The following is a 27,422-nucleotide window of genomic DNA, read 5'->3' on the forward strand; positions in this document are numbered from 1 at the left end:
GGTGCTGACTTAAGTCTCTTTTATACACAGGTGTTTTGTAACAGTTTGTTCATAATAGCGGTTTAACAGAGCCATGTATTTTTACTAAGTAGGATAATGTGCTTTACATGTCTTTGTCTGTATGACTTTTAAATAATAATATTATATCGAACATGTTCACTCATGTATAACCCATATAGCATAAAACATAAAGTATTTCCTAATTTGGTGTAATAATCATTTATTTTAATTTGGGTGTTTTATCACGTTCATCAAATTAGTGTAAAGAGTCATAATATTAGAAGAGAAGAAAAAAATATAAGTCAAAAAAAAGTATTGTGTATTGTATATTATACTTTTTACTTTTACTTGTTATTAGTATTACTTCACATATACTCTACTGGGATCTGCGGGACCCCAAACACTGAGAAACTAACACCAACCCAAACAAAACACAAGGACTAGCGACATGAAACTCAAAATTGTTCTTTTAAGGGCTTTTAACCGACACGTAAAGCATTAATAAATGATTTAAAAACCATTGAAAGGGGCAGCCGATGTTGCTGCTTGTCCACCTGATGCCCCTAGAAAAGTGATCCCCACTGCCTGAAGCCTGCACATCCAGGCATAACGGTAGGAGAGTCTTCAAGTAAAGGTGCAGGTGATTGACAGGTGAGAGAGGTGACACATCGGGAGGGACCACAAGAGCAAAGCAAAGGTAGAGACCACACTATTTCATGAGTGTCATAGGTATGGATGTGAGAGGTCAAAAGGAATATTAAGGTAAGTTAATTACTACATTGGATTGGATTGTAGGAAAGCATGATGAATAGATGTAGTGGCATTTGGATCTGTGTATTGTTTATTTCTCAGTTTAAGAGATAAATGTCCTATTAGCTCATTCTTTGAGGGCAGAAATACAGAAAAGGCTAAATATGCTGCTTAATGTGACATACACAGTGTCAGAAGTTACAAGATGTGTTAATTGCTGATCTTGTCAAACTTGTCTGACTAATTACTTTCACAGCTTATTGTTGAATATTGTGTGTTGATTCATTTTTAATTTCTTGATGAGGATCAGCAGTAGTCAAATTCTGATGTCCAGGACCATGAGTTCATTCTTATTTGTCAAAAATGGGCCAAATTTCTATGCATCTTATAAATGAGAAGTCTAGTATACAAACTTAAAAAACCAGCATTTTAGTAGATTCATATACAAAAACTGAAACTGTCAAACCTGGTATTCTGTCATTTAAACAGTGGTCAGTCATTACAAACTGGTGTTGTGTGAACAAAGATTGTTCAAGTCCACAGAGCTTTATTTTAAAATAAAAAAGAGTTCCCATTGTTTCCAAAGATATCAAATATGTCAGGCTGAAAGTGTGTAGTCTATGAAATTTTGCAACAGACATCTAGAATATTTGCATCTGATGGAAGATGCAGTCATGACAAAGAGTATTTTGGGATTAATATTTCACTTGGTGTTATCTGCACCTCCAGTGAAGAGGTGGAGCAAACTGATACAGTAGGTGATGCACTTAGAAAGACAATGTCAGCAATCTAAGAACTGCAGGTGAAACCTAATCTGCATGTTCAGGTGTACAACTGCAGTAGTGTTTTAATATGATTCTGACAGGTCAAATGTTAATGATATTAAAGCAATGAATAATCAATAGATGACTCCTTCATCTCATCCAGGACGGTCTATGGAGCTGTGCGGTCCCAACATGAGTGAGAGTGGAGGCTCTCTGTGCCAGGTGAAGCAACTTCCCTGCCACAGTGTCTCCCTTTGTCGCCTGCAGGCCAGTGGACACCACCTGCACAACCTCCCACACCTCACCCACCAGCCTTGGAATAACCACCAAGCTCCGGCTGTGGCCTCCAGCCCAGCCGTGGCCATCCGACACCGGGTAAATGGAGCCATGGCGGCCAGCTGCAGCAGCCCGGAGTGTGTGGCCTCCAGACTTGGAGAGGACGCAGCACTGGCCCCGAGCATCTCCCCAGGGAAGGTGCTGGTGACAGGTGGAGCGGGATACTTTGGCTTTAGGCTGGGGAGAGCGCTGGCCAGTCAGGGGATGTCAGTGCTCCTTCTGGACATGAACAAGCCTCCCTGTGACATCCCTGATGGAGCGAGCTTCTATCAGGTACCTGGTGGTTGAAATCCTGCTTCTCATTGATACTCCTCTACTTTGTTTTCTACATTCTCCTACATATCTTTGCCCAGAATACCATGAATACCGTTTCATTGCAGAAGTCACTTCTAGTAATGACTAATCAGCCATACAGCTGTAGCTATTGTTTTGTTTTTTTGCATTTTATAAGATAAACACATTTTCCAGTTATTTAATTATCAAATTAAAAAATAAGACATGTTTCAAGTCTGTTTTAAAATAATAGTCAGAAGGCCAAATGAACATTGACATAGCTTTTGCTCTGTGTAATCACTTCTCCTGTTCATACCGGCCATTAGAAGATCCCTTCATAATGGACTTCCAATGAAAATAATACAAATTTTATCTGAAGATAATATGAGGCTTCAGCCATCTGAGTTAGCCAAATAAAGTGACTTTGTGTCCCAGCAGTATTTTCCAGTTCCAATGCAGTGGAATGATCACAACAAAAAGAGAAAATTTGGCATGTAAAACTTTTTTGAAAACATTTTTGATGCACTTACTTTGTAAGTGCATGAAAAAGAGGAATGATTACAACAGAAATAACATGAGGCACTTGAGCTGTTTTAGGATAGACATGAAAAATTGTGAACCTAAGTTCTCAAACATCCTTCACATCGCCACATGCAGACTTGAAAATCAGCTCTAGTGTTTCCTCACGTCAGCCAGCGTCATAATGTCCCTCTAGTTTGTCTGCATGCTGGCTGCAAACAGACACAGGTGAGTGATCCACCTCAGGGTGCCAGCTGCTGACTGGGTCATAGAGGGTGGAGGCATGACTCAGGTTTCACTTGCGGGGCCTCGTGGCACACTTACCTTAATTATAACTGTCCTTTAATGGGGTGTTACTGACTCAGATTGCCACATGTACCAGTCTGTATCACTTAACATGCAATGCTCCTAACCTGCGAAATGCTTGTGTTGAAAAAAACATGTCCTAACTGCGAAAAGTCTATTTATAATCTGTGTTGTGTAATGAATGAAACATAATTAAACATATTGAGCTTTCATGTTAAGAAAAATGTCCTGAGAGTTACCATTTTCATTCTTCCCTTGTTCTTACAGAGTGACATCCGGGACTATTCCTCCCTCTATAAATTGTGTGAAGGGGTTGATTGTATATTCCACACAGCATCCTATGGCATGTCCGGGCCAGAGCAGGTGACCTCCTTTACATCTTTTCATTTAGACAGAAGTTAGAAAAACCTTGTCAGATTCACTTTTTTAAAAATGAATCCTTTTCCTAATCCTTTTTCTGAAAAAGACAGGCTGAGGAGCAACAGTGCCAATCATAATGCTGTAGTAGATTATCTTAAAGCAGACTTTTCAAGCTCAGTGTTCACTATAGGAATCAGTTGCTGCATCCAATCTTCAGAACAAGCTGGATAAGGACCAGAAATTCCTGTGACAAGTGGTGATAAATACAATGGTGGTCCACTTAATAGAGCCAATGTTGTTCTCTTCATACATGCATTAGAGAAGATTAAAGATTGGCCTTGTAGCTGGATGTTGCGGTTCTATAAATACATACACTGATACAGGGTCACACCTCCCTGCTAACACCCTCAGTGCTATGCCAAAGACAACACACCTCACTACAGTTGTTTGTTTACTTGCTTGTTTGTGTGTGAGTCATGATGTATGTGATAGTGCATTCTGACAGAAATCTTGTAATATCTGTCAGCAGCTGTCATGTAACATGATGACAAGACAGTACTGATTTCTGACAGGATTTCTGTCATCATCCCAAAACTGAAACTGAGGTGAACATAATGTAAACTGCTCATAACCGAGAAATGAATACACTGGAGGTGAAATGTTAGAAATGTACTGTATTATCTACTATATGAGATGATGTATTCAAGAAATTACTTTTTTTTCTCCATCTCCATCTGTCTCCAGCTGAGGAAAGAGCAGGTGGAGTCAATCAATGTCGGTGGGACCAATAATGTCATAAACGGTATGAATAAGTGTAAAAATGTAAATACTTACCACAGAGTGTCTCACATACACTAAATTATTCCTGAATATCATTTAAATGCTGGAAATATTTAATGGTATGAGGGAACTTTACATTCTTCATTCTGATTTGGAAATTAATTTGTCTTTTGTGTATTTTTACATAACATCATAACATTTGAACAAATGACTTTCCTTTTTTATTTTTATTTTTTTACAATGAATGTCTACAATAGCTACATTTATTTTGGATATTTTCAATCTGCACACCACAAAAGTTTTTTATTGCTCTCTTATATCATGAAATGTAGTGAGATTGCTTTGCTGTGCTCTCTCTCAGTGTGCAAAGAGAGGAGCATCCCCCGGCTAGTGTACACCAGCACCATCAATGTGGTGTTTGCTGGGAAACCCATTGAGGATGGTGATGAGGCTTCAGTGCCGTATTTACCTCCCGATGCGGTGAGTAAAGAGAAATGGATTAAACTGACTTTCAGCAAAACCATATACATTCTTCTAAGTCCACTCATGTATCACCAAAACTAAAGACATAAATAAAATCATTGTGGTTTTGTAAAATGATGTATTTGAACATAAAGAAAAGGCAAAAAACCCCATTACAATTACTGAGAGGGTTGTTTAATGCTTCTGTTTCTTTCTGTTACAGCACATTGACCACTACTCCAGAACTAAAGCTATTGCAGAGCAAATGGTCCTCTCAGCCAACGGATGCTCCCTCAAAGGTGTGAAACAATCAGCAAGTGCAATGACAAGCCTTTTCACATTATAACAAGAAAACTCTGCAATCAGAGCAGACACACAGCTTTTGGTTTCTGTGCAAATGTCATTGTATATTTGAAAGAGTGCTAAGGCAGTGGTTACCATGGAAACTCATGTGCGCAATCCAACATAACAGTGACACTAGTTTAAATTTAGAGCTGGGCAGAACAGTACAATTATTGAAGAGCATGCATCATTGAGTAGTACACACACACACACACACACGCACACACGCACACACACACACACACACACACACACACACACACACACACACACACACACACACACACACTGCACATATACTCACTCTCAACCCACTAATCAGTGGGTTTTAGGTTCCACTATGTGGTTTACATAAAGAGGTGTGAAGCCTCCCATTTCCTCCTTGGGTGTAACCCTGCACCTCCATACATTCAATTAAGCTTAGAGTGTGGGCCTCTCTTCATTATATACTGCAGAGTAGTTCATCCATCCTCTGCAGGAGGGTATGGTTTAATGTCTTGTTCCACTGTTGCAGACATAGAGGCCAGACACAGGCATAAATTAGTGCTTTTGTAGGATAGGTTCAGTTTTTCAGGTCTGGCCTAAAACAATACACAAATGAGAATTGACTTTTCTTTTCTCTGTAATCATTCCTCCTTTTCTTACTGACCATGAAGAGATCCCTTCATAATTCACTATTCACAATGTAAAGAAGGAGAAATCCACAGCTCTCACTCTGCAAAAATGCATATGCAAATTTATTTACACTAATATGAGTCTACAGTTGTCCAAATTAGTCAAATAAATTCAGTACCTTTTACAGACTTTTTAATGTCAAATTCCCTTTTTTGCTACAATTTGCGGCTGAAAGGGAGAACACTGTCTGTCAAGACATAAAGAGGGAATATTTTACTAAAATTATCTTCAGAGAAACTCTCAAAATACATTTTTACACTTTGTACACTGGGTACACTTACAGTACAATGAAAGCACATCGGGTGGTATCTTCTAATGGTCAGTATGAACAGGAGGAATAATTACAGTGAACAAAACCTGTTTCAGGGTTCATATGGACACCTGACTGTTGTTTTAAGACAGACTTTTGTGAATCTATCCATTTAACTTGTGAAAGAGATTTTAAAGTAGTAGCTAACTGGGCACAAAAAGTATACATACTTAGAGGTTTGAATTCTGTCTCGTGAAGGTGGAGGCCTGCTGCGGTCCTGCGTCCTACGGCCCTGCGGCATATACGGACCAGAAGAGAGGAGACACCTTCACAGAGTGATGGTGAGGGACTGACACAAACACAACTTATAGTTCTGTACCATGATAAATGTAGATAGATTTCCTTCACATTGGCACTGGAAAAAAAAATTCTTGCAGTGTCTGAAGGCACGTCTTGTGGGCCTCCCTAGCAGAATGTGTTCCTGCCTAAAGGGTTTACATTATTGATGGAGCTCTCCAGGGCATTGAGTTACAACCCACTTTTCTTCCAGTCGTTCCTCTGTGAGGCAGCAGTGCAGTCTCATGATGCTCTGGGTTTACTGTTGGTCAAGTGGCCAAGAAGGTGGAGTTTTTATATACTGCACACTGAAGGTTAATTTAAGACTTAATTATGCACAAGATGGAGGTAATGAGTGCAAAACATTTAAGCTCAAATTGTGTAAACTTTACAGCTGAACATTTTCTGGAAAATTAGCATAACATTTTATTTCTACAGGGCCATTAGTTTTTCTCTGGGTTATGTTATCATTGCTTTGTAATGTCATTGCAAACACTCTTTCTTTGTAAAGCATTAAAAAAGTTTCAGCTTCTTACTTTTAACAATCGGTCAGAAGTCATTACTTTTAAAAACACCACTTTAATGAAATTGACAAATTATACAGCAACCAAATGTTCACTGTCTGAATACCATATTGACATGAATTGAAATGAATGGTAACAAATGTACAGATATTTGCTTAGAGATCAGCAGTAACATGCACATTATATTGGATTAATTGTTCATAACATGCAAAACCACTAAGGTCGCTATAAGGATCCCTTAAACCTGGTTTAACTGATTTGTACTTCAAGCTGGATTTTTAGGTTCATTCACATTCATTATGAGAAATATTGTCTTTCATTGCTCTGTCCAGGTCAATGTGGAGCGTCGGTTGTTCAGTTTCAGGTTTGGTGACCCCCGGGCCAGGATGAATTGGGTACATGTAGATAACTTGGTGCTGGCCCACACGCTTGCGGCGGAGGCTCTCACCCTAAAAAGGAGCTGTGTCGCTGTGAGTCACACTGTCCACCTCAGAACAAACAGTCAAAACCCAGAGATTCATGTGATGAGACGCCTTTCAGCAACAAAACCACACAGACAATGTGAATATTGGCTCTATAATAGAACCCCTTTAGTTCTGCTCTAATACTTATTTTAGTCTACCTCTATGAACTACACATCAATACCATAGCTGGATAGATATTTGCCTCATAGACTAAATAGAAATGATATTAAGTGCTTCTTGTTTAACAAGTATCTGTTTTCTGTTCTTTTGCAGAGTGGACAGGTCTATTTCATTAATGATGGACTTTCGGTCAATCTATTTGAGTGGTTCACACCCTTGGTGAGTTAAAGAAAAACACTAGTGATATTTTATGTTTTTCTTATTGTTAAGAAATCTCTTGAAAAGAATGACAATACATTGAAGCCACTATCAAGTATTGTCCGTGTAGCTTGTGATAGCTGATTTCTGTGCGTCATAAAGATAATTATCCAAATACAACAGTACAGCAGAGTACTGAGAGATTTACTGGCACATTACACATTTTTATGGGATTTGTTGACAGTAAGAAAAACTCCTGCCTTATTCATTAAAATTTCAAGGATATTTACTGTTTAATCGAAATGCATTTCATCACAATTTCATGTTTGTATTGCAGTTTGAAAAGCTGGGTTACAGCAGGCCGTTGATAAATCTGCCAGTTTCACTCGTCTATTCTGCAGGTAGCCCATTTCTCTTGTAAAGGGGAACTTCTGAATTTTTCAACCAAGAGCCTATTTGCATCAGTAATGGGGGCAACATGTTGTACATAGATTGATGGTAAAATAGGCTCCAGGTTGAAAAATACCCAAGTTTCCCTATTTTTGGACGTCCCTTAAATTATATTTATGAAAACGAAAATGTGTTGAGTTGCTTGTACTAATAACATGGACACATATGGGTTTTTTCTATTTCCAGCCATCCTGGTGGAATATTTGCATGTGGTCCTGAGACCTGTGATAGAAGTGCCTCTCCTTTTTACCAGAAGTGAGGTAATGATTCTTTGTTCTTCTATCTCAGGCTTCAAATGAACTTTGGAGATTTAACAGTGTTCTGCTCCTTAGCATGTTCTTAATGTAGTTTTAAATGATGTATGGCAGCTGAACTCTGTTTGATACCTGAAAGAAAAAGAAAAAAAATTGAATTTTTTGTAACTTAGTCGACTCAGAAAGCTCCTTTAGCTGTGTAAAGTGAATAAACTCAGTGTGACAATTTGAAAGAGATGCATTATGGATAATGATGACGTGACTCCATAGTGTTGAAAGTTGTATGTGAACATATACATGCATACTATATGCATCTACCTAATTGAAAGTAAGTGTGTATAGTGTGTTGGAGATTAGGGGGGTTTAGGTTACTGGCTCCCCAATGAGTAGATTCTTATTTAAGTCTCTGCCACAACAGTGAAGACAGACTTCATTAAGGTAGGTATTTTCCTATCAGCCCCCTGCTCTCCCCCTCCCTCATCTGATGCTATCTCATACATGAATTATGAGAAACCAAGGTGAATTTTTAAAGAATCCAAAAAATACTTGCAGGTAAAGAAATGCCAAAGCCCTCATAATCCCTGGAAGCCTTTGACTTCCATCAGCTGATCTATAGCCCCATTAAAAACACTGGCTTTCATTAAGAATTAGAATGAATACACTTTGCAATAATCCTGCCAGAGGAGGCCTTTACGATACATTTTAAGGAGCCTCCGTCATGGCCTGCAAAGTCCTCATGAATGTGTGATGAGGCAGAAACCAAAGCTGAGCCTGTGGGCCTGCACCTGCAGCTCATTCTGTCAGACAGCTGCTGGCCGGGGGACCGATGATTGTCCTGTGAATAAAACATAAGCTGCTGTGGGGTCAGAACAGGAAGTTTAAGATGAAGTTGGCAGGAAGTGACCTCAGTACAGTGACTGTTGCCATGGTGAATAGAGTTGGGCAACCTCTTGGCTGGGCTCAAATGAACCTGCCAACTCTTAGGTTAACTCTTAGATTATTTCCTCTCACACATAAATACTAGTTTTGAAATCATATTAAAATAGATAGGCAAGGACATCAAATGTTTATTCATCAGTAGCTGAAAATAGTCTCCAACAAATGCAAAATTTACTCCAGTTTAATGAACCTTTGCTAAAATCGACAGTGCCCAGCTTTTTTAGGAAATTACTGAGCCTTTTAAAAATATCAAAGTGAGAATGAAGTGGCTTGAGTCTGAGCACCACATGTAGGATATTGAAACGAATATATAACATATTGTTGGTGTTCCCGATGACAAAAATAGAGATTAAAGCCAGTCTTATGCTTTAAGAACCAGGATAAAAATATCATTTCCACACATAAAAGGGCAACAAACCAAGGCAGAATTCTGATGCATGATTCAGCATTAGGTGCAAAGCAATTATTGACAAATGAGGCAAAACTAAAAACATTTTCTTAGCACAGCAGCAGTATGAAATTAATTATCAATAGAATTTTGTCATGAGGCATTTCAACACCAAAATATCAGCTTCTCAGTTGGGGACCATGCTCATTGATTAGAAGGCTAATTTTGACTCTTCTATGGCCAGATATTAAAAAGACAGTCTACACACATCACCAGTATTACAAACCAGATTAACCTTTAATAACCCTGTGTCACTAATGGCTTTTTAAGTACAGATTCCTCTCAAATGAATGAATGTTGATGACAGTAAAAGGGTATTGCTATACTAGAGGGATATAGTCGAGATGAGTATCAGGTCAGACTGAAGGTTTGTGGTTGTTGTGTGTCTGACTATGATACTATACTGGCAAAACAATACACAACAAGTAGGTATGAGTCACACAGCAGAGCTATGAGGATATTTTTGCTGATTGAAGTGGTTTTATGTCAGAGAAAGAATAACTGACTATGTCTTGAACTGTCTGACTCTGAACTCTTCTATCACTCTGTGTACTTTACATGGGGACACTTTATCCTCAGCCGGTAAGAGGATGCAGTAACCGGAGGCATCCATCAGTCATAGGCTATCAGAATGTAAAATCAAGCTTGCCAAACAGGGGTTAATCGGAACCATTAGCCTGGCAGTGGGGTCTAACTTTGGTGTTATAGCCTGGACTTCTCTGCAGCAGCTGAATATCCACTGGGTTAGGTTTAGGACAAAGAAGGCCAATTCACTTATTTCAGAAATATAATTATCCTTTTTGCCAAATCTCTATTAAAATATCCCATGTTTCCCCCAATTCATAAATAAATAATCAAGAAAGAATGAAATTAATAAGGAGCCTCAAGGAGAGGTCAAAGGTCAGGTTATCTTAAATTATGGCTAAAATCAGGCAACAAAAAGTAGGTAGTTAAAGTAAGAGTTAAATAAACCAATTAGAATATATTGTTAATTGAGATATTAAGATTAGATTGAAGCCATTAAACTAAATGGTTGAGGTTAGGTTTAGATGATCCGGTGGGAATATATTATTAATGGGTTTTTAAAGTTAGGTTCAGGCAATTAAAACTAAATGGTTGAGGTTATGGTTATATTAACAGGTTAGAATTTAATATTAATTGGGGATAATAAAGTTAGGTTTAGGCAAACAAATAAGGATGGTTAGGGTTAGAGTAGAGGTAACGGTTAGGTTAATTAGTTACTAGAGTTTATTAGGTTTAGGCTCATTTAAATCATTTAAATAATGGTTAAGGTTGAATTTAGATAAGCAAGTTAATTAAAGATATGAATGACTGTTATTTGAAGGAACCATTTAAAAGGTAAGTGGATCATGAAAGAAAGGGTTAGGGTTAGGGTTAAGCTTCTATTTTAAGGGGGGAAAAACCCAAAACAGGTGAAATGTACCTCAATGCTTAAAATTCACTTGCAGGTGAGGAACATAGCAGTAAGCCACACCTTCAAGATCGACAAGGCCCACCGAGAGCTTGGTTACTGTCCAAAACCCTACAGCCTAGCAGACTCTGTGGAGCAGTACCTGAAGTCCCGGCGGCCATGCTCCAGCTCACCTCTTTTCATCCTCTCCTGGACCTCTCAGCTGCCCAGACACCTCATGCTGCTGCTGCTAATGGGCCTCAGCCTTGTGCTACTGATGTTGTGCTGCATACTCAGTCAGGACTAATCTGGTTGATCAAAAAAACAAAAAAACAACATTTTTTACCGTACTGTATGGACAGCGTATTTCAAACACTTCCCTCTCTTACTTAGAAGATAAAACTTTTGCTTAGATATGAAAAAATGTCTCACAACTTATTTTTCCTACAAAGTAATTACATCACCACATGTGACTTAACAAAACTCCCCACAATGAAGAATTTCATCGAAATACATCTTCAGAACATCAGGTTATGTTATGTGTATGCTTCCTCTTTCCTGTTTTGATGTTGGTATACGTGTGTCTGAGTGCAAAACTACCAGGTTACTGAAAGGTATTAAACTAGATTTGTGTGAATGCTCTGGATTGCTCCTCAGTTTGAAGTTGATTTCATTAAAAAGAAAAATATCTAACTTTGTATTATATATATTTACATTTTCTTTGATTGTACTCAAAGCATGCTTCCAGTTTCTATTATTTATATTTGTTGTGATTTACACATCTTTAGAATTTAATAGTAATTTTGTACATGGTTAGAAATAAGAGCATCAACAATGAATGCCAATTACCATTTTATATCTGTAATGAGCACATTCATTTATAAGTTCTTTTTTTCCATGAGTCTTCATGTAAAGTGTTGAATTTATGGTCCCCTTTCTACAAAATAAATATGAAGTAGTGTCATTATGAAGGCTGAACTGGTGTTTATGTCCACCTACGGACGGTCACAAGAGGGCGCACTTGCACTATTATATGAACTATTCTGAAGCAGCAAAATGAGCCGAGTAGGCGCACATACGTAAACGTGAGGAAAACGTTATCATAAGAACACGTTTCGTTTCGCCTCGTAGATATCCAAGTGGACAAACAGCATCAAAACGTTATACACTTGGCAGCGGTGGGATTCGAACCCACGCCATCGAAATGACTGGAGCCTAAATCCAGCGCCTTAGACCACTCGGCCACGCTACCAGTGACACACTTTTGGGTCATTTGAGAATAAATAGCTTACCATATCAATGTTTAATTGTAACATTTTAAATATTCTCTTTTATGTATTGCGCTGCAATTATATCTAATTAATAATGCTACATGTGAAATCAAACGCTATAAGCTAAGTTGTACGTTTTTAGCTGATTGTCATCATGTTATTGATAACAAAACCCCGTCGTTACAGGCTTGTGTCGTCACTGTCTGCATCGTAACGCTCTTTGATTTAAACGTGATTAACTTTACACAAAACAATGAAATTTGAAACGCTGAAGAGGTGTAACTGATTATGCTTTTATTTTCAAAAGACTAAATTAATTTTTAAAAAGTAACTTGTAAAGAAGAACTAGCCATTATCAAAAGTATCACAAGTTAAATTGTTAGCAGCAGCAGGCTCAAAGTCATTATTATATATTGATGGACAATGGTGGAAAGTAACTTTTACTCTAGTACTGTAGGCTACTCAAGTACAACTTTGAGGTATTTCCATTTGATGCTTCTTTATTCTTCCACTCCACTACATTTCCGAAGGAAATATTGTACTTTTTACTCCACTACATTTATTTGACAGCTTTAGGGACTTTAGAGATGAAGCTTTTACATAATATATTTTAATATTCCAAAGTATGCACTTCATATGTAAGGTGCTATATAAAGTGTACATTTATAATATTTAATATCTTATCTCTGCATATCTTGCAATTAAAATATTGAATCCGTGTTTTATTCTGTAACTGATTTTGTATTCTTCTTTCTGTATCACTTTTCTCTCAGTATAATAAGTGAGAACATTTTGAGTGTGCACAGACAGTCATAGTTGGCTTGAACATGTAGCTGGCTGGCAGACCTCCAGGAGAAGCCAGTGAGTGAGAGAGAGGAATGTGTGGAGGATTTGTTCCGAGTTGGAGTGAATTAGACACACACTGCATTTGTGACGGTGGCATTACGCTCAACACCTCTCCCTTTGAATACCTGAATATTTATCCTCATTTGTGATGTGGTGTGACAGGAATTTCTACTAAAATGCAACCTCTGTACTTAGCTCTGTAACTTACTGACAGATGACTGGCAGACAGAGCCACACACAACTTTTTTCAACCATCTATCCTAGGCAGCAGATCCTTATACACCTCTCCTGATTGCTCTGCTGATGCCTTTGTAAGATTTCTGCATGTTTGCTCTTGCCAAGACCTGTGCAGTTAAGGAACCGAGGTATGTAATCCTCTTGTTTGGAGGTTTAATGGATTTGAGGCAGGTTAAAAGTAGGGTGGGGAAATTCTCGTTATGTAAAAGCTATTTATGAAACAAGACAAAGCCCCATTAATTGTCTGCTGGGCCACAGAGTACAGAGGGAGTACAACGAGGAGACCTGTTGGTGCTGTAGGAGAAAACATACTACACTGCTGTTGTATGTTTTGATTTGATGGTTCTCTCTGTGCTCAGAAACTATGTACTGATTGCAAAAATTCAGCTTTTAAATGCGTGCAAATGTTGCAAAGATGTTGCCAGTGTTGGTTTTTCTTAGAAACATGGACACAGAAAATACAAAACAGACCTTTGCATCAAAGCTTTTACTTAAGTTAGTTTCAAGCAAAAAACATGTTAGTCTTCATGGAGGACACCTATGAATCATACAGCAATGACCTCTGCAGCAGCACAAGATTGACAGCTTGACAGGAGCAATAACAAATTGCTTAAATGCCCGTGTTAGATTTCAGAACATTGTCCAACAAGCATAGTTTTTTTTCTGATAGGCATCACATGACATGGAAAATGAAAGTAAAAAGATAACAGAAGAAGCCTGAATCAAAAGGTGAGAACTGTTTCACTGTGAATGGGGTCAGCAGTATGAAACTTATCTGGTTGGAAGTTGAGGTTTTGATGTTTCCTATTTATAACTGAGAGTTCATAGATAATGTATCTTCATAACTGCTTTAATTTAGATTGAAAAGATTAGAAGGAAAAATTCTCTGCTGTTTTGACACTTGCTAACCCAATTAACACACATTACGAATGACGAATTGAGTCAATTAATTGTTTATAATTGAGGGAACATTTATTTTGTGTTCCTCATTTGCCTCTGATCCTGTTTTCAATCAGCTGTGTCAGACAGAATATTTAGACCCATAGAAAAACCATCTCAGTGTACATTTAATTTCACTTCCAGTCACTCTCAACTGACCAATCTGCTGTATTTAGCAATAAAGAAAATAAATAACATTTAATCTTATCTAAACTTCTGTCAAAATAAATAAAATAGAAACTGTAATTCAGTCATAAAAAGTGCAGATAGCTGTTGTGTGTCCTACTGATGTAGAGACACTCATTAAGAGCTGTACAGAGTTGAAAAAAAAAATCAAAACTGTTTTCCAGTTTTTTTCCAGTGTCCACTGATTTCTCTGGTGGCGTGCCAATGACCCTAATCGCTGAGCCAACTATTGTCAACTTACAAAACCCACAAAACATTAGCTGTTAAGCTAATTATCGCAATCGCCTGAGTCTAGTAATTTTATAGCTACAGTTTTTCATCCTATTACGACATTCCAACATTTCTGTTTGCATAAGTCACACATAACAGCTTCGTCTCCAACTTATTTCAATGCACTAACAATATTCAATGTGTCTTTCTCGTTCAAGCACCAGATGATCAAGTGGTCACATGATATACATTATATAAACACTGCTTACTGTTGTAAATTGACACAATACTTGCAGATTTGGCAGTCAAGCTACATATCAAAATATACTTTATATCTAGCTATGAATACCTGCTTAAACAACACCTGCTAATTATTAGTGTCATTGTGCCAAAAAGCACTTTCTGTATAATCTAGCTGTTGTTTGGAATGTATTCTTACTTCAGATTATACAACAGACTTTTAAAGCAAGTTTTATAACACTTACTTTATGATAAGGATGGAATAAAAGGAACAGTGCTGGCTGACAAATACATGGGTGCGTCAAGATGACAGTACATAAGGAGACTGAAGAATGTCTAAGATGCACAAGGATTGAATGTGCTTATTGCATCTGCTCCCCTTAGATATTGTTTTGCCTTTTTCAAAAACTTTCACAAGACCTACACACGTGCAAGCCCCATATCTCAGAACGATGAATAATACAATCATTGGGCAGAGTCCTGAGGATCACTGTCCCTGACTGGACGCCTGTTGTCACTGAGATCGTCTTTGGTCTTTTGGATGCAGGTGAAGATCTCCTTGAAGAGAACTTTATACTCTGGCTGCTGCTGACCATCTTCCGAAACCACTGTCAGATCAGACAAAGTGGCTGAGCTGGACAGGCGGCGGCGCGTCCGGCTGTTTGCAACGGGAGTGCTTGAAGTCTGGACGCCTTTATGGCTGAGCCCGTCTGTTTGCTGGCACCGCCGCAGAAGCTCATCATATTTCACCTACAAAACACACATATTGTAAGACAGTGCTTGTATTTTCTTTTAACTACTGTGTATCGCTATAAACGCTACATTAACAGTCAAGGATAACATTCTTTAATGAATACACCACCTGCAGTGCGCTGTACTGTGCATCCACCTCATTGAGCAGGGAGATGCCCCTCTGTTTCACTGCCTCTGTTCGTCTTATGCACATCTGCTCGTGACCACGGCGAATCTCGTCTGTGTTCATTGCCCTCAAAAAGCTGTCACTGTTACATCTCTGCCGGATGTGCTTTCTCTGCTCCTCCTGCATCTCTATCTTCTCTTCCATCTCACCCTGCTCCTGACTGGGTTTTTCTTCTGATGCAAAGAAAACAGTTTCAGGCAACAGCAGCTGGTATGGTCTTCTGGCACTGGTGGCAGAGGAGGGGACAGAAGAGTAAGTCTCACTGGTCAAAAGTTTTAGAACACCCCAATTTTTCCAGTTTTTTTATTGAAAAAATGTTTTCAAGTTTACCGTCTTGGTCTTTTTTCCTAATTCTGGCATAGCTTGGACATATGTTTTGGGTCATTATCTTGCAGTAGGATGAACCCCTGACCAACTACGTGTATAACTGAGGGTACTACATGGCACTGCAGAATGCTGTGGTAGCCGACCCTGGATCCAGAAAAACCATCATGCTTCCTCCTCCATATTTGACAGTTAATGCGTACAAAACTCCTGCGTGATGAACAGAATATTTTATATGTTGATTCATCAGTCCATAGCACCTTCTTCCAGTCTTCAGTAGTCATGTTCATTAGTGGTGTTTCATGGCCCAGGCAAGCCTCTTCTTCTTATTCTGACGTCTTAGCAATGGCTTTCTTGCTGCAACTCGAGCTATCAAACCTGTAACTTGAAGTCTTCTCTTCATAGTTGAAACTGAGACTTGCTTACTACGACTACTATTAAGCTGTGCTTGTAGCTGTGTGGCTTTGGGTCTGTGAGACCTCTTCCTTTCAGAGTTTCCCCCTGTTTCTGAATGCTTTTTGATGGTGAAGGAAACTGTACTCACTGACACCTTGACTTTCTTCACAATTTCTCTGTCGGAAAGACCTACATTTTTAAGTGTTTTTGTATAATTTTCAGTTTTGGGTAACCTTACCTTTTTTTTTTAAACCTCTGGCAGTTCACTACTTACCTTTGTACCATTTCAAGCTATTCATTGGACTTGAACTGCTTGAATTTCAATAAAAAACTGGAAAAATTGGGGTGTTCTAAAACTTTTGACCGGTAGTGTGTACAATATATGAAAAATTAGACATGTTAAACGACTGTAACAATGTGCTGTACATTAAATACTGTATCACCAACTAAAAGTATCATAAAAACAGGACCAAATTCATAAAACCGTTGAAACTCGTTCACACATAAGTCAGGCCTAACCTGTTGGCACACTCTGCGCGCCACAGAATACGCAGCTGCTCCACTTCAGCCTCCAGCTCTTTCTGCCTGTCCCGGCAGCCTGCCAGCAGGTCCAGCTGCTGCTCAAGGCCTTGGTTCTCCTTGACTGACAACTCAAACTCCCGCTCTGTAGCCTCCCTGCGGCTGCGCTCCGTAGCTATCTGATTCTGAAGAGTCTGGATGGAGCGCTGAAGAGCCTCACGCTCGTCCTCCAGGTCTTGGCATCTGTCTTGGTCATAGAAAGAGCCCTGAGGTGACCAGAGTCCATCCACTTGCCGACTGCTGACCGAGAAAAGTAAGCACAGGAGAGGTAATGTAAAAAAATGTGTTGCATGCATCACTTTCATCATTTTATCACACTGATATTGCAATACATTGATAGTTGCATTGAAAGGTACACATTTTGAGCCGATAAAGGTGTAATTTCCACTGGGGATCAGGGGGAACACGCCACATATTTGTTCTCCGTCCACTTCAGTTTCTGTTTGATTTACCTACTAAAACCTCTATAAACAATGTCTTAGAAGAAACTTGAACAGCATTTTTAGTCTCTTGCTATGCAACTATTATATATACTAGCTATCTGAAGAACTTCTCATTTCATGGTCATACTCCTACAGCTGAAATCATTTTTTAATATAATAATCTTTTTTTATGTTAAAAAAAATATAATTCATACATTTACTGCTAATATTAAAAACCTAAATATAATAAGAGTTTGTAAATTTGGCACAAAACACAGAATTCTAAAATTCAATAACTCATCAGCTCCCCATAAAGTGTACTTGGTACTAATTATTGTGCCTTTAGAGAGGCTGTTAGAGACGTACTGTGCCAGATTTTAGGATAACAGTAGTTCAGTGGATTTACAAACGACAGACTTACAAATATGTGTCACGAACTGCAGCAAGCTACGGTGTGTATGGACGAGTACGCTGCTGACAATAGGGGAGGATTTACTTTCTCCTACTTTGGATTATGTCTAAAGGAGGCCGCCTAGTCTGGCTCTGGTTCTGGGTGACCTAAAGATATCTGGTAAGAGGACAGGGGGCTAAGACGACAGGGGGCTAAGATGCTAGGGGGCTAAGACGCCAGTGTATCAGGGATAATTTAAGATCAGAGGGTAGGCAGAAGCTTTCACTGTTATGACAGTTTAATGTACCTTTCCCTTCTTTTCTATAATGTCATAAAATACATGTTTTGGGTGACCTTTATTTCAGAAACTATCATAAAGCTATAAACGTGTCTCAAGGTAAGAATCTCTCTACATAGTCTGCATTGCAATTTCCTCCCTGAAAAAAGTTCCTCTGTCACATCCTGTAATTGTGCAGCAGAAAGTGAGCGTTGTCACAAACATGTGCAATACCTGTCATGTTGTAAGTCATACAGCTCTTTGAGGCAGGACATGCTCTGTGCTCCGAGGCTGCGTCGCTGCTCTGCCTGCTCTTTTTTACTTCGCTCCAGTTGCGCAGTCCTGAGCTCATCCACCTGAGTCTGTAGGTCCTCCATGTAGGTTTGAAGTCCTTCGATAGTCTCTGTTAGACTGTAAAGATGAGAAAGCACAATGTGGCATTGAGGTTCTGCAAGAAGTCTGTGCACTTAATCAAATATACTGTACTGACTGAACTATCTTCTTACAATAAGACTTTATGATTCACCGCTTGGGTGAATAATTATGTAAAATATATTTTAAAAGGCAAATTCACTGATAACTGGTTGACTGACCTGTGGATCTTCTGCTGTGCCAGGCGGTTGTCCTGCACCAGTCTCAGGTTGCCTTGCTCCAGATCCCTGGTGACCGTGTCTAGCTGCTCATACACCTTGGCATGCTGGTCGTTCATCTGACGTAGCAGGTCTACCTGCTTGGTCAGGTACTGGTGACCAAGAGAGGGAAGTGATAAAGATTTAGCTAAATTAAAGTCCTGCATATTTGTAATGAAGCATCTTGGGCTACGTTGGACTACATGAGGATTTAAAATACTACATAGAAAAGAAAGAGCGGAGGTAGCATATCATGTTTCACACACGCTTACATTTGGTTTTATGACTAGGCTGATACATGTGGTTATCAAATAGCCTCTTCAAAAGAAAAGAACTGCCATTTAAGGGCCTGGAGAATGACCCTTAACTTTGTGACAGTGAATGATAACATGAGCCTGTGAGTTGTATTTGCATTGCGAACAAGAACGTACTCAATGAGATGCTTCAGTGAGGGCCCACTTATCTTCTTTAGAATACTCTGGTTCCTATTCATTTTACGCTTACCACTTTTAAATTATTCAAGGTATATGACATATGAAAAATAGTTTTTATATATAACTAAATTACTTTAAAATGCAATCAATTGTCTGGATCTTTTTAGACTGTATTCAATGAGCTGCACAGCCCTGCCCACAGCCCACAGCCAGCTTTCAGACGGTCACTAGTGCAGTGTGTAAGCATGAGGGTCAGAGAGACGTATGGGGATTACCATATCAACCTCAATAAATCCTCAGGCCACTCGCCCTCACACTGCTGTAAGTAAATTAAGGTTCTTATCTTTGTTGACCTGCTGAAAGCCATGTACTCAAACTCAAATAGATCAGCACTGTCTGCATATGTCTAAATTTAATATCTGGGACTGAAATATTAGGTCAAACTGTATTTATTTACAAACTTTTCCCCACAACCTGAACATAAACCAAGAACTAAGAGTCTATTGTTAGAAAAGTAGACTTAACATATTTCTTCAGATCCAAGAGTTTCATCATGTATTGATTTATGTAACCATGGTTTGGTCAGAACATGTGAATATCAGTTTTGTAGATTTTGTTGATTATCGGCAATCTAACAAATAAAAACGTTAATTAATCCTAATTGTTACTTGAACAATCTCCAAGTAAAAGGTGAAAGGTTGTGAATAAGTAGGTGAAAGTTGTCGTGTAATTAGGTAGATGAACATCCTGCCAAGAGGATGCTCTTTTCCAAAGGCTCACAAGGCCAGATAGATCAAGATCAGCTTTTACTTCATCCCATTAAAGTTAACAGAATTTCAACAATGACATCTCTCTTTCAGTGAAAGAGCTTTGAAGATCTAACAACATGGACTTTTCTCAATGAAGCATCTCCCGTTGTAGAAGTAAAGACACATGTTAAAGTAATAACTGAACTGCAGCCACTTGAGGCTAACATAAAAATGCATTTTGCAGGGCGAAAGTATCTGGAACTTCAAGCTGGATCATCAAGAAGTTTGATTCATCCCTTGCTTCAAATTTATCACCTCTATCTCCTGCAGCTGATCCTGGTTGGTGGAGTACATCTGCTGTAGCGCCTGCTCCAGCTCATGATTCCTGTCCAGGAGTGTTTTCCCAAGCTCCGCTGCCAAATGGAGGTCTGTCAAAACACAGAGAAACATGTAAACTAAAGATACAGGGAGGCTTCAATGCCCAAACACAGGCAAGTGATAGAGGCAGATGTGTTTAAAATGTATAAACATAGACTTGCAGTAGTTCAGCTCACGTGTACATGTTGTAGTCACACACTGTAAGTATCTGGTGCTGGTGAATCACAGAGGAATCTAAAGCATGCCTTGGGATCTCCTTGTGACCTTTTCCTCCATTAAATTCTCTTACATTCTGCATCTTGTCCAGCAGCTGTGTTGACTACATGTAGTGTTACACTTAAAGTAAGGAAAACTGTTTCAAGCAAATATGCCCAGTGTTTTTTTACTAAAACAACTCATTTGGATGAACGAAGCTTTTAGAGTTAGTAGAGAAGAAGAGGATACTGCACAAACAGTTATCCACTGTAAAAATCCATTTGACAAACAGATGACCATTTTCAGTTTTACACAGCTCTGCCAAGGAATGCTACAGGAAGTCATTCCTGCCTGTTCCCGGTTTCCTCTAACTAGGACACTTCACTTTGAGACATTACTTGTTACATTCACTATCTTACTGATTGGCTTGTTCTTATTCTAAATCATATTTTTTCTGGTGTACATTATTTGTTATCTATGAAAACATACCTCTATGTGAGTATGTATTCAATGAACAGTTTGTTGAGTATTTATATCTATCTATAAGCATGAATAAGCACCCTGCCATTAGAGCTACAGCTAACAGTTATTTTCATTATTGATTAACTTGTCAATTATTTTTCGCTGTTTAGTTTTATTAGTCATACAGTAGTTTAGAGTAGGGTGAGACTAATACTTGATTTTCTGGCCTGATGCTGATAATAAGGAGTAAAAAAAAATTCTGATGTCAATATATCATCTTACAGAATATATACATAAACACATCTTTTTTGCAATGATCCTTCAAATGTTGTTATCAAACCCTTCTGACATATACGATGGAGTTATGATATTTTACAATTTAACAATCAATGTTATTGTATAAAATGACATCAGTGTACTAAAACATTTAACGTCACTAGGAATCTAATAATTATAAAAAACTGTAAAGAGCAAAAACACTGTAAATAAAAGACATATGTATGTAAATAGTAAACTTGAATTAAGAAAAAGAATCAAATATACATAAAATGTTATATCATTAAAAAAAACTATTTAAAACTACTTTTACTATCATTGACACTAAAGAAATAAGAAACTCCAAACGATTAATCATTTACGAAAACAGTTGGTGATTAATTTAATAGTTGACAACTAACTGATTCATATATTAATCATGCCAGCTCTACTTTCTGCACAGTTAATCATTATCTACTTTGCTTTCACTCCTAATGAGTATATTTGTTCCACACATGCAATAATGTTTGTTGTTTTATAAAAAGGTGTTTGTTGATTATTCTTTGGTTTGTATTGTGCTTTGTTTCCTTCCTACCTCATTTGTGATTTATGGATTTATGTGACTCGGCTGCTATAACACTGATGTTTATCCAGAGCATAAATAAAGTGCTCCATCTGTCTGTGCATATCTCTCTCTACAAATCCCAAACCCAACTTTGTGAGCAGCACAAACAGCAATAACAGCAAGTATCCCACAAAACAATTAACACAGGACTAAGGACAGCCTCGGGAAGTCCCAGCTTCATACAGAGAGAGCTCCCGGGATGTTTCAGCTTTTTAAAACCCATGACTGGTGTGATTCTGTGTCCCAAGAGAAGATTATACAGGCTTCAATCTGTATCATTTATTAGGGCTTGTGTCAAGTTAAGAAAACACTAATTGGAACTAATTGATAAGAATGCAGAATACAGAAGTGTGTTTCTTTTTATTATGAAGCGCTTTCCACAGCTGGTCTCTTCAACTTAAAGTGTGTCAGACAGAGTTTAAGGGTGCGACCCCGCAGCCGTGCAGCTCTTACCGTGTTCAAGGTCCTGCGGGTTGTACCAAGGATCCCCATTCTTCTCAAACTCTTCCTCTAAAATCACGTCAGTCAGCATTTTGCAGCCGCGGAGTGAGAGTGGACTCCACCTGACAGCAAACCTGACAAACAGGTGTTAGTAAAGCAGCCTGATGCTGTCTGCCGTCCGCCACGGTGTGTAAGCAAATGTAAACTACATCCTCCCGGCGTTGAGTCTGTTGTCTACGGCAACGTGGCAAATCTCTTAATACTAACATCCGGTAGGTGGCACTTGTGGTGTGTTAGAAAATGTCTTTTAAAAATCTCACAGTGAAACACCTGCTCATTTTAACCCATTAATCAATGTTACGTGTATTATTATACAAGTTTAGTTAAATATATATATATTATGTATTATATATAAAATATAAAAATGTGTTCCTGTTTAACTTCCTGCTTTCGTTTTAACAGGCGTTTGGTCGACCTATCATGAAGCAGCAAGTTGGACCAGAGAACTCCTCTAACCAATCAAATGTTTGATTTTTACACTGAAGCACCGCCCTGCTGGACAGGCACAGAAATCGAGTTTGACAGTGTTCCTGTTTTGAGTTTAGCTTGAGTTTCTTCGTGTTAAGCATTTATTAAGATGGTTTAAGTAACAACATGACATGTGGTCATGCAAGAGAAGGATTCACCTGCAGCAAGTATTTTCATTGCCCCACTGTTGAGCGCTTTTCGCCTCTGAATTTTTCAACAGTTTGGCTATTTTTGCTAGTATTACTTAACAGCAGCAGATCAACAACATTTCCTCCAGAGATTTAAACAGACAGGTAAGAAGTTTACCTGAGCTGCTGCCATGGTGGTGGAGGAGAAACCTACTTCAGGTCTGCGCACCAAAATGAATGTAGTGCGACATTTGGTCAACTTTGGCGTCAATCCTGCAGCACTGGCTTATGCCATGACTACTCTGGGATCTTGCATGATAAACAATATATTCAGCTTCTACTATGTCAAACTCTTTCTCAATAAGTACAAGATATCAGAGGGAGCATTTCACCAATCACAAGTGAGTATAATTTATAGTATAAAGCATTCATGTATGGGTGTTCTTTGTATGCAAATCAGTATCTGTGAAAAACACTGCTGTAGTCAAGAGTAATATGGAATTTTTAAAATAAATTAGCTGTTTTCCCTAGAAATAGGGCTGCAACTTCTGATTATATATATACCTGATTCTGTTGCTCCCCCCCCTAAATAGTTAAAAATGGCCATTACAATTTCCCACATTCAGGGGTGGCTCCTTTCATCTGAACACCTTTTTGAAAACCATGAGATACTCAATTTACAATAATGTAAATTCTCAAATTTTGACACTTGACTAATCAATTAATAATGTCAGCACTATTTAAAATATTGTTTTTAATAAATAATGCAATGAACTCCCTCTCCACAGGTGGTGTACATGGTGTGGAATGCAATCAACGACCCTCTTTTTGGCTACCTGCAAGACAACTCCAAAGTGCGTTGCTGCTCTCAGCGGCGTCTCTCCATTCTGTATGGTGCTCCCCTCTACTCACTGGCTTTTCTTATAGCCTGGTTCCCATGGCGGTCCTACACCCCTGGCGACTGGATGAGTGGCTTACATTTGATGGTGGCGCTGTGCGCTTTTGATGGCATGCTCACTTTTGTGCTGCTGGCCCAATGTGCCTTGTTTGCAGAGATCTCCAGCCACCATCAGAGCCGGTTAAGGCTTGTAAAGTACAGCCAGGTAAGGCCTTCCTCTTTCTTCTGTATGCCCCAAAGCCAACAGACTGTGCATCTGATTTTCTCATTTTGCTTCCCTTTAATTTCCCAGGTGGCTTCTCTCATCGGCTCCTCCAGCGTGCTTTTCTGTGGTGTGATGTCAAAAAACATGGCAGACTTCATGGCCTTCCAAGGCTTCACAGTGATAATCGCTATCCTGAGCTGTGTCTGCATGCTCTACACGGGCCTCCACAGTGAGAGCCGCTTTGATAATAAAGGATCTGAGTCAGATACACCGGAGTCTGTTGATCAGTCAGAATTTTCCTTCTCCATGTTAAGAATGTTGATGCGGCAAATCATCACCAACAGGGACTTTAGGCAATTTGTGATCATGAACTTCTTTCAGGTTTTCATTTTGGCTTTCTTTAATAATTTTACCATGATATTTTCGGAGCACCTGATTCCCCCAGATGTGCTTCCGTCCCTAGCCAAGAGCATCATGTACGGAGCGGGTTTCATCTGCCCACAGGTATAATTCCCCACTGGCTTATGTTTTTTTCCCCCAAAATACATTATGAGCTAACAAACCTTTGAAATAGATTTTTCATGTCTTGTTACATCATTATTTATATATTTTTACAAACATTTTTCCACTTTCCAAATGGTCATTTTTGTTGTCAGTACAGAAGAACACCAGCTTCATTGTTCAATTAATTGTTAAAACTGCTCTCTTATTGGTGCAGTGAAGCATTTTGGAAACTCTGACATCCTAGACCTGACAGTTGAATGATAATTTATACAACCCCATTGTTTGCCTATTGCATATCACAAACTCAGGAGCTCTGACATCTGACAGAGGCACATGAATGCACCAACAAAGAAATGCTTGATATGCCGCTGTGCAATATGTCACTGTTATTTTTATTCTTTGTGTCCATCCCAGCTGTTAGTTTTGAGCTGTGGGAAACTGCTCCATGGTATTGGCTACTACAGAATCATTCTCTTCACCTTCTACATGGAGGCTGGAATGGCAGCCATAATGCTATCACTTGGTCCTCAGCACTACTATATCCTGGCGTTTTTCCTCACTGTTAACATGTAAGAGGTTTAATGACTTTTGACATTAATTTATAAATAATTACTGCACTTAAATTGAATTGAAACTGCACTCTCTCATCATCTTTGCAGGGTCATAATTCAAGCAGCCTTCAGTCTTTTCAGCTTGCCTTTGGCCGATATCATTGACACAGACCTGCAGAAGTACAAACGCAGGTAAACAATAGTCTACAGTGAGGCTGTTCTTATGCTCACCATGAATGTCTGTACCAAATTTAATCTGAATCCATCCATCAGGTGTTGAGATATTTTATTGTGGACCAAAGTGGGGTCTCACCTCTCACAGATGGACATTCCTAAAAAAAAAAAAGCCAAAAAAATGATTACCAGTATTCCCTTACACATAGGTGAAATAAACAGTGCTATCTGATGTCTTTGCGCTTTCATGCAGCAATGTTTTTAAACCTTTTGGGTTTTTACAATATTATTTAAAAAATGAAAAACTGACAATACCATACTTTTGTAACTAGTACCAAATGTACATACACATCTAATGAAACCAATTTGTTATTATTTTTTCAATTCATGTTATTTGAATGGCAATATATTTTATTACAATTTTCCTCTGTCTTTCCCAACTGTAGCTCTCCTCTCTCCTCTATGGTGTTTGGGACGAATGCTCTGTTCACCAAGCCGGCTCAGTCTCTGGCCCCGATGATAGTGCTTAATATCCTCAACCAGTTTGGATATGAACAGCTGAAGGATGCTGGAAGGGATTCAAATTCAAGGTACAGACACTTTATTTATTTCTTCTTCTTCAAGAAACTATCATGCTACAACGTGAAAAGTTTTATGTTATAACAAGAAACTATCACGTTATAATGTGATACTGATCCAGGGTTTTTTTCTGGTAGTTTTGAGCTTCTGTAATAGGTGTTTTATCATTATTGTTGTTATTGTTGTTGGTATTATTATGATTTCTCAGACAATATATTTAAATGAGCATTTGGACAACATACATTCATCTCACTTTTAAATAATTTGCTTAATATACAGTTTTAGAAGTTCACTGTTTTCAATTCTGCTTATCAACACCTCCATGGACAGATAACACACAAGTGCTGTTACTTTTGAAATAATCAGCATTGTCCAGCAAGTCAAAGACATATGTAATTGTAAATAAATGATTGTGTATGTAACTTCTTTCCAGTGCCTTGGAGAGCCTCCACAGTGTCATGTTCTACTTGGTGTGTTTGGTGCCTATGTGTGTCGCTGCTGCACAAGTCGTGGCTTGGAGGCAGTTTTCCATATGCAGCAGTCACACAGTTGACACAAAGTATATAGATGGCTAGCTTCACTATTTTCAGCAACCAGCACACAGAGGAAGCTGGTTGCCCTTTCTCAAGTTAAGGGTTGGGGAAAGTGAGAGGTTATGTTAATGGTTTTTGTAATTCTGAAAGCAATGTGTAAATTAATGTATATATGAGATAATCCAGGGTTATATTGATGTTGTAAATCATATTGGGGTGCTGACAGGTGATACCAAATCGATAAATATCAAACATTTAAAGTACATTTAAATGTTTGATGAGGGGCATTACATCCTGAATGACCACTTGTTTGATTTAAAACGTGCATATCACACATACTTTTTTTATAGATTTCTTCAAATAATTTCTAATCTTGAAAGTGCACTGATGAGCCTGTAACTACTCCTTTACTAAATGTAACTGCGTCATCCTTTTTGCCCACTGGAAAGCTGGACCAAATCTTAAAGTTTTTTCAGTGGTGTTAAATCTCAGACACTTTGTCCAGTCCAATTAGCCAAAATTATAGCATGAATTCCTGAAACGGAAGTTTTGGCAGTAACATCCAAATATCTGGTTTACAGTGTTAACAGCTAACGGTAAATTGTCTCAAACCAAAACAGGTTGGGGAGAGAAACCTGGGAGCTCAACATTAACAACTAACCTGTGTATGTAGGAACATTTTTCCATTCTTGCTTGTAGATTTGCTTAAATACATGTGAAGTGGTATGTTAAAGACTTCACATGCTTCACAGATTTCACATTCCAGGGCTGATTGGTTGTATGATTGAAGGCATTATCTTATTGCAATACATACACACAGTGAACCCCTAAAGCTCAAAACTGTAATGGTTTTTACTTAATATACCAATATGATTCTGTTATATTCATAATATGGCTCCATTTTACCCTTGTTGTGTTCTATGATTTGCTGTTTGGAGATGGGGATCAGGATCAGC

At 38.5% G+C, this 27,422-nt stretch overlaps 3 protein-coding genes and 1 non-coding gene across 4 annotated transcripts; 2 read left to right on the plus strand and 2 right to left on the minus strand.

The window, feature by feature from the left end:
* Positions 1–1,685: 1,685 nt before the first annotated feature.
* On the plus strand, positions 1,686–11,268 carry sdr42e2 (short chain dehydrogenase/reductase family 42E, member 2). The gene is made up of 11 exons (XM_053338880.1): positions 1,686–2,123; positions 3,216–3,311; positions 4,053–4,110; positions 4,450–4,568; positions 4,774–4,849; positions 6,076–6,158; positions 7,010–7,147; positions 7,415–7,480; positions 7,797–7,860; positions 8,096–8,169; positions 11,020–11,268. Exons 1-11 carry the CDS (start codon positions 1,686–1,688, stop codon positions 11,266–11,268), a joined length of 1,461 nt encoding a protein of 486 aa, XP_053194855.1.
* Positions 11,269–12,131: 863 nt separating this feature from the next.
* On the minus strand, positions 12,132–12,213 carry trnal-uag (transfer RNA leucine (anticodon UAG)). Its single transcript has one exon. It is a non-coding gene; the product is annotated as a tRNA-Leu (tRNA).
* A 3,133-nt stretch (positions 12,214–15,346) lies between these two features.
* Positions 15,347–22,553, minus strand: cdr2a (cerebellar degeneration-related protein 2a). The gene is made up of 7 exons (XM_053338030.1): positions 22,379–22,553; positions 20,326–20,438; positions 18,792–18,940; positions 18,433–18,609; positions 17,049–17,348; positions 15,753–16,035; positions 15,347–15,640 (listed from the first exon to the last, which is right to left on the minus strand). The coding sequence occupies exons 1-7, from the start codon at positions 22,455–22,457 to the stop codon at positions 15,356–15,358; spliced, it is 1,386 nt and encodes a 461-aa protein (XP_053194005.1). The 5' UTR covers positions 22,458–22,553; the 3' UTR covers positions 15,347–15,355.
* Positions 22,554–22,944: 391 nt separating this feature from the next.
* On the plus strand, positions 22,945–27,369 carry mfsd13al (major facilitator superfamily domain containing 13a-like). Its single transcript, XM_053338027.1, has 7 exons — positions 22,945–23,423; positions 23,811–24,125; positions 24,213–24,629; positions 25,044–25,198; positions 25,289–25,372; positions 25,801–25,944; positions 26,367–27,369. The coding sequence occupies exons 1-7, from the start codon at positions 23,214–23,216 to the stop codon at positions 26,506–26,508; spliced, it is 1,467 nt and encodes a 488-aa protein (XP_053194002.1). The 5' UTR covers positions 22,945–23,213; the 3' UTR covers positions 26,509–27,369.
* Positions 27,370–27,422: the final 53 nt, after the last annotated feature.

Source organism: Scomber japonicus, chromosome 18, assembly GCF_027409825.1.
Source record: "Scomber japonicus isolate fScoJap1 chromosome 18, fScoJap1.pri, whole genome shotgun sequence".
NCBI classification, from domain to species: Eukaryota; Metazoa; Chordata; class Actinopteri; order Scombriformes; family Scombridae; genus Scomber; species Scomber japonicus.

Coding starts and splice junctions, on each gene's coding strand:
- sdr42e2 (XM_053338880.1), top strand. CDS start 1,686: ATGGAGCTGTGCGGTCCCAACATGAGTGAGAGTGGAGGCTCTCTGTGC. Junction 4,850..6,075: donor CAACGGATGCTCCCTCAAAG/GTGTGAAACAAT, acceptor TGTCTCGTGAAG/GTGGAGGCCTGCTGCGGTCC. Junction 6,159..7,009: donor GACACCTTCACAGAGTGATG/GTGAGGGACTGA, acceptor TGCTCTGTCCAG/GTCAATGTGGAGCGTCGGTT.
- cdr2a (XM_053338030.1), bottom strand. CDS start 22,457: ATGCTGACTGACGTGATTTTAGAGGAAGAGTTTGAGAAGAATGGGGAT. Junction 18,941..20,325: donor ATCAGCTGCAGGAGATAGAG/GTGATAAATTTG, acceptor CTTGGTCACCAG/TACCTGACCAAGCAGGTAGA. Junction 15,641..15,752: donor CACAGTACAGCGCACTGCAG/GTGGTGTATTCA, acceptor TGTGTTTTGTAG/GTGAAATATGATGAGCTTCT.
- mfsd13al (XM_053338027.1), top strand. CDS start 23,214: ATGGTGGTGGAGGAGAAACCTACTTCAGGTCTGCGCACCAAAATGAAT. Junction 25,199..25,288: donor TTTTTCCTCACTGTTAACAT/GTAAGAGGTTTA, acceptor TCATCTTTGCAG/GGTCATAATTCAAGCAGCCT. Junction 25,373..25,800: donor CTGCAGAAGTACAAACGCAG/GTAAACAATAGT, acceptor TCCCAACTGTAG/CTCTCCTCTCTCCTCTATGG.